Genomic DNA, 6724 nt, shown 5'->3' with positions numbered 1-6724 from the left:
TGTGGGGGCCTATGTGTCATAGTAGCAAGAGTGCTTTTAATCTTCCTGCCATAAAATTTACAAGAACTTATTGGACAGAAGCTTGGCTGGGATGGCTTAGTCAGGGATGATCCTGCCTTGAGTGAGGGGTTGGACTAGATTACCTTGTGAGGTCCCTTCCAGCCCTGCTTTCCTGTGATCCCTCTCTGTTGCCTCCTACCTGGAGCCTTGTGGATGGTAATTTTACTCAGCCAGTCATACCAGCAATGACCTGTCTTTGATTCAGTCCCTTCATATGGGCTCCATTTCTGGACAGTGTCTAAACCTTACAGATTATTTCATTCTAATTTATCTAAAACCCAGCCTTTCCCATCCATGCTTCTAACCGGAAGTCCTGTCCAGACTTTGTCCCTTACATATCCTGAATACTGCAACATCCTCTTCTTTGGCCTTGACAAGTGCAGCCTTGCCTTACTGATATCCTTCTGGCAGGCTGCTGTAAGTCTACTGCTTTAGCTGCATCACCTTTAATTGTCTCCCTTCCATTCTACCCAATGGCTTGTCTTCATTCCCGGTCCCCTCACAGCCTCTCCCCACCATGATCATCATTCACCTGCAAAGAGGTTGAGTCCAATCCCCATTGCCCACTAGTAAGACTTTCAGATGCACCCCTTAATAAGCACTATTGTAGTGTCTCCCCTGCTGCTTCTCATGCTTAGGAGGTGCTCTCTGACATACTGCAAAGCCACTGCAGTATCTTCCTACAGCTTTCTCAGTGGTGCTCTTTCTTGTCTTGGAGGCTTCAGAAAACTGGGCAATATGAGGCTGGTGACCACTCTCCATCACGTTGACTGGTATTGTGTCACTGGTGCTCTGCTGTCTGTTGTGATCCATCTGATTGCAGTATACTTAATTATAACTCTTGGTTGTGCAGGGGCTCTCTTTTTGTTCTGTGTTTGTACAGGCCCTAGTGTGTTGGGGTTCTGCTGATTCCATGCGCTATGACTCTACAATGATAGCATTGTTTCCTCTTGTGCCTTTCTTCCCCTCTAGGTGCCCCAGCTGGAGTGCCAGGAGGGGAACCCGAGATGTACGTCCGCTGCAGTGACCCCAACATCGTTTGTGAGACAAAAAAAATGGTACTGTCCACAATATGGCAAACTGAAATCTATGAACATGCATCCTCCACCTTTCACTAGCTCCTTCTACTGATTGAGTGTTGTTTTGTCTGAGGCAGAAACACCATGTACTACTAACACCACTTGGGATTTATTGATCTTTAATGTTACAGTATGATGGTATTAGGTTACAACTGCTATAATCCCTTATAATTGTGCAGGGGGAAGCCTTACTCTAGTCTGTATTTCTCATTTTAGCAATGCAGGCTTAATGTTGCATCGTACAGCCTCATACACCATGTTGCACTGTATTGTCGATAGGAAGAAATGGCACTTAGTTTATAACACTGGTGGAAACCACCATTGTTAAGAAAATGCCCAGTCTCTTTTTTAAGTGCTGCAGGTAAATCCTTTTTTCTAACTCAGAGGCTCTAGAACCAACAGAGAATGTACAGAAATACAAAGTTATCCCTAGTTAGTGGACTACCAAACTAGTGCCCAAAGCTGGGCTACTTTGCTGCTGTTTCCACTAGATTTCAAGCCAGCATCCAAGTGCCCAAGAACTCCAGTTCTACAAAGATGAAGGTCAAGGAATACCTAGAAAGAGAAGTAGATAAATAGAGCACTTGGCCTTGGATCCATTTTCTTTCAGGTGATGCTAATACTCTACCACTGAAGTGGTGCCTGATCTCTCCCAGGCCTTCATATCTGTACCAGTCTGATCTGAAGCACCTCAGAAGTCAGTTGGATTATTTTCATTCACTTCAATAGGCTTTGGATCAGGCCTGAAAAGCTGTTTATTTATAAACCCCTTAGTATTTTTCCCTGATGCGCAGTGCATGATGGGTCCCTCTCCATAGTTTCTTGCCTTTGATTTTCAAGTTCCCTGGGCTTCTTTTCAGCTGGTTGGGATTTAAATGAAAAATAAACTCACGCATATAAATGTGGATGGTAATGAAGGTTCTTGTTAATTGCCGTTGCAGAAATGTGTTAGCATAGTAATTGGATTATGGCTTGTTAGAAAACTTGGGGAAAACTCTCCAAAATTTAATTACTGAAACAGACCCAGAATGTGAGCGCCATTTGTATCATCTTTTGTAATTAAAAATACTGGAAGAGCTCACCCAAGCTGTATAATACTTAATAAAACAGTTTAGCTGGGTTCTGAAGCTCTTGTTTGTGGAAATGGGGTGGGGGTCTGAAGAGAGAAAAGGAACCCCTGGAGTCCTCATTAGCTGGTTTGATCTTTAGGTTAACTATTCAAATGATGCACTCTGATTTCTGTATACAGGGTCCCGGGGAACCACAGGATGTGTTTTTAAAAGTAGCTGGAGGACCAAGTCCACAGATCAAAACATTCTTTGTTGCTTTTTACACGTAAGTAGGAGAATCCAAAAAGCGAAAGGAAAATAATTATCCAGTGATGTTGTGAGAGCAAAGAAGGGAACACACACAGAGCATTCTCAGTGCCCCAGTTCCCATTCTTGACAGTTCTGTAGGAGAAGACTTTTGAATTCACTTGGTAGAGGTCTGGGATTGGGGTGGGAGACTTCAAGAAGACTCTAAAGTCTTCTTAGGTAGGAGCGACTAGAGCCCCTGTGCCTACAACAACCAAATCTAAATCCCGCACATGTTCTCTGAGAAACCATTTGTTACTGTAGGAGATGTTTCCCTGATGGGCATAAATAGAAGGGTAAGCTGAAGAGAGCTTGCTTACCTCAATAGTAGTTGTGTGTGCTTGTTTCCCCATAGCAGGGCTCATAGCCCAGTTTTGTTGCCCTGTGTACTAGCGAGGAGCCTTCAGGTAGAAAGAAGAAGATTTGCTCCTTTTAAAATAATTTCCCTAACTCTGTCCTGCTCTGAAAAGGGGTGGTGGGTGTTTTGATGTGTGTGCATGCCTTTTAGCCATTGGGCAACTTGTCAGCTTGATTCATCCTGGAACCTGGGGGATTTTGGAAAGTTTACCTAGAACATGTCCAGTTCTCATGTCTCTTAAGATATCTTTTATTTGCCATCACACAGTTTCTGCAAAGGCCTGCATGCATGTGTGCTGTGTGTAGAGGATGCCAAAAGGACAACCTCCCACTCTACATGTGCACTTGTTTGTGTCATTCATGCATCTTGGAATGGTCTTCCCTGTAACAACCCCCCCTCCTTTCAGACGGATCATCATAGGCATCTCTTTTCTCTGCTTCAGGGACGCGTGGCTGGCTACTCCCCTCCAGATCTGGCAGTTTTATCTCCACTCACTACAGCGGGTGGACGTCAGCTGCGTGACTGGACAGTTGACTCGCCTGTCTTTGGTACTCAGGGGCACACAGGCGATCAGGAAAGTGAAAGCTTATACCTCTCACATGCAGGAGCTGAAGGTAAAAGCCACTATGCTCTGAGCAACCTTTTATATTACTGCCTCTTTACCTTCCCGACTGCAAAGAGAAACCAGTGATTCGGAGGAAACTACAGGGAGTGGTGAACTGAAAATGTGTGGACTTTTCTCTAGTTAGAATAACTAAAAGATTTTAATTGACAACACCAATGAAAATAACCCATCCAGTATGAAGCAAATCCCATTAGGAATTATGAACAATTTACTACCATAAAGTCTTCGTTATAATTATCTTTTGATTAAAGCTGTCATGTGTAGGATCATTGGTACAAAACCCCAGAGGGCAAATTATCTGAATTAATGAGACTATCTTACGACTAATAATTTCTTTAGAATTCATTTAGTCATAATTATAAATGTGAATAATAAAAGAAACACAAACTCCATTACTAACCCATCAATTAAAAAAAAAATCAATGTTTAAATTCTGTCCTCCTAGCTGCAAACTGGGAGAGAAATCCCATTGGCCGAGCCCAAAGCTAATGCCCGTCCCGAAACTGATTTATGGATTGGAGCAGAACACCTTGGATGCATCCAAACATGCAGGCACGTACAGTTTGTGGGGCTGCAAGCCTCTTTGTGGTGCCACAAACTGCATGTCCAGAACATTAAAGCAGGATATTCTGGTAACAAAAAACACCACTGCAAAAAAGTGGCACAGTGCACATGTCCATAGCATGCGCCAGAATATGTGGAGGGCTGGTTGTTCAGACTAATGTTCTGGCTGCTGGCCAGGTTCTGTGCCCCTGGATCTGTGCCCCTGCTGCATCAGAACATCAGCTAATACTACTGGGGTCACCACAGGTGCTGGCATCAGCTTCCCCTACCCCTAGCCAGGACAGTTTGCTGCATGCCGAAGTACACGTGCAGAGGTGTGCGCTGGAGCACAAAGCAGTGGCATGAATTTGTGTCTCTACAAGCTCGTGTCCCTGCATGTGGGGACATGCCCTTTGAGTTTACTTTTAGCTGCTTCCTGTTTCGCTGGGTCTGGCAGGGTTTTGGGTGAGCTGGTGCTCATAATGAGACAGTGAGTTCCAAGCTTTACTCAGAGTTTACACTGTACGTCATCCTGCCATGTAGAACTGGCCTCTTTTAAGTGGCCTTTACACTCCTTGCAATTTGCTCCACCAGTATTAATTAGTTCTAGCCCAAATGTTGAAAGAGTGGCTACTAAATTTGCCTCCATTTTTAGCTGGTCGTCTGGAGACATGTAGCTGAATTTTCAGAAGTGAGGTACATCCTTAGCTCTTACTGCAGCCAGCTGGATTGTGGGTACTCACTAGCTCTGAAAATCTAGACCTGAGATCCCAAAATTGGCCAACAAACAGTAGAGTCCCTCAGAATTAGAGAACACCTTTGGAAGTGCAGGCCTTGCACTTGCATCCAGTGCCTGTGTTAATGCAGGGTTTCTTTTTGATGCACTATATTGCCTTGGTGAATGCTTTTCATTAAAGATGTACAGATGAGCCCAAGGAGCAGGCTGATAAGCATCTTCATTTCTGAATGTGAATACCATGCTAATGTGAGGAAATGCTTGTTGGCAGCTGAGGAAAGCTTTAGACCCTGCCGGATAAGGCTCACAACTTTCCCAGTAGAATAACTCCCTCTGCACCCCCCCGCCCCCACCGTATTGCTTGTTGCATAGTGCTGCATGGGTTTCTTATCAGGATCAGAAATCTGTTTGGCATCTAAAATGAAAGTGTCTATTACTTTGACAGTATCCTTTCCACCTTAAGTAGGAAGCTCCAGCTACACAAATAACTTGCCCTTTCCTTCCAGATAATCGGTCTCTTCTCTGCTAATAGATATAGTATCGATAGCACTCATAGAGAAGAGTTTTTATTTTTTTAGCACCTGGTGCCTCTTTACAAATGCTAGTTAAAAATCCACAAAACAGCACAGCTCTTCTTGCTTAACGGTTGCGTGCATGCACTTGTATAATTTATAAAGTAAAAAGGGTGGCTGTGGCAGTAAAATATATCTTACCAAAACCACAATATATTCAGGGACCATCTGCTATTCTCATAGCATTGAATACATCAGACATAATTTAAACTGACAGCACTCTCTGAATAGATCCTTTTTTGATCCTATAATCAAGTAGCCGTAGGGCAATAACAAGGGTGAATTTTTTTACCTCAGGCATGCAGTTCAGATGTTGATTACAGCATTTTTGTTACTGGAACTCATTCTGTTAGCCAAAGCAGCGCAGTGGATTATGCAGCCAAGACAGAGTTTTAAAATAAAGTTTGCCTCTAATTCATTAATGCAGTTGGCTTTCATTTCCATGCCAGAAATACACATGCTCTCTGTTTTATCAGCATCTAATTTACATTCCAAATGAGTCTATGGGGGTGCAGGAGATTAACTTTCTTTCTAACTTGATCAAAGGACACCAGTTTGGTGCCTTGAAAAAGTTCTCTCATGGAGCATATATAAGTTCAGGTGAATATCTCCTTCCATCATCTGTCATGCTGTTACTACTTAATGGTGTATTATACACATGGTGAAGATAACTCTGACCAAAACACCACTGATGCCCATCTCTCCTTTTCATCTGAATGGTCCCTTCATGCATTTGTAATGTAAAACACTAGAGCTAGAATGATTTATGTTGAGAGCTAATTTCCAGGAGCAGAAAGGAGGAGGATTCTGATCAAGTCTTTTGATGATTCCTCTCCTGAGTGGCAGGGAGGCACTGTCTACCCCTTTGGTATTGGGGTCCTGTGACTTGGTCATTGTGCTGAGCTGTGGGCAGATTTGCTCATGAGCGTTTTGCTTGTTTCCTGTAGGTGGACCCAGAAGGCATATTTATTCTCCCTCCGCATGGAGTGCAAGATCTGCACATTGGTGTGAGGCCTCAGAAAACTGGCAACAAATTTATCTACCTCAACCTCGTGGATGTGGAGTACCATCAGCTTGTGTCTTCCTGGCTGGTCTGTGTATCTTGCCGACAGCCTCTCATTTCCAAGGTGCGTTGGTTCTTATTGTTTAGAGACTTAACTTGCCCTGGACACAATAGGCATTTGTACGTGTACATGTGATACAGTGCCGGGCACTTTTAAAAGGCACACTGGTGTGCATGAGAACAGAATTAGGCACGTATGTTTTAAATCGAGCACTGATTAGAAACCCTTCCCCAGTCTTAGAAGTGCCCTTTTAAAAGCACCCGGTGCTGTGGCGTATACATTGGTATTGTGCGGGCCGGCTCCCGGTCCCGTCCTTGCCGGGCGCGAGCCGG

At 43.8% G+C, this 6724-nt stretch overlaps 1 protein-coding gene across 5 annotated transcripts in view; it reads left to right on the top strand.

Annotated features, from left to right (window-relative positions):
• Positions 1–6724, top strand: part of NPHP4 (nephrocystin 4) — a 104555-nt gene that overhangs the window by 92359 nt on the left and 5472 nt on the right. For all 5 annotated transcript variants that reach the window (XM_025206412.1, XM_025206411.1, XM_025206413.1 and 2 more), the window contains 4 exons: positions 1033–1118; positions 2389–2474; positions 3295–3466; positions 6276–6455. In XM_025206412.1, coding sequence (XP_025062197.1) covers positions 1033–1118; positions 2389–2474; positions 3295–3466; positions 6276–6455 — 524 coding nt within the window. The remainder of the gene's footprint in view (positions 1–1032; positions 1119–2388; positions 2475–3294; positions 3467–6275; positions 6456–6724) is intronic.

The sequence above is a fragment of the Alligator sinensis genome, unplaced genomic scaffold (genome assembly GCF_000455745.1).
Source record: "Alligator sinensis unplaced genomic scaffold, ASM45574v1 scaffold322_1, whole genome shotgun sequence".
NCBI classification, from domain to species: domain Eukaryota; kingdom Metazoa; phylum Chordata; order Crocodylia; family Alligatoridae; genus Alligator; species Alligator sinensis.
Note: the sequence above shows the minus strand (reverse complement) of the source record. Positions and strands in the feature narration are given on the sequence as shown.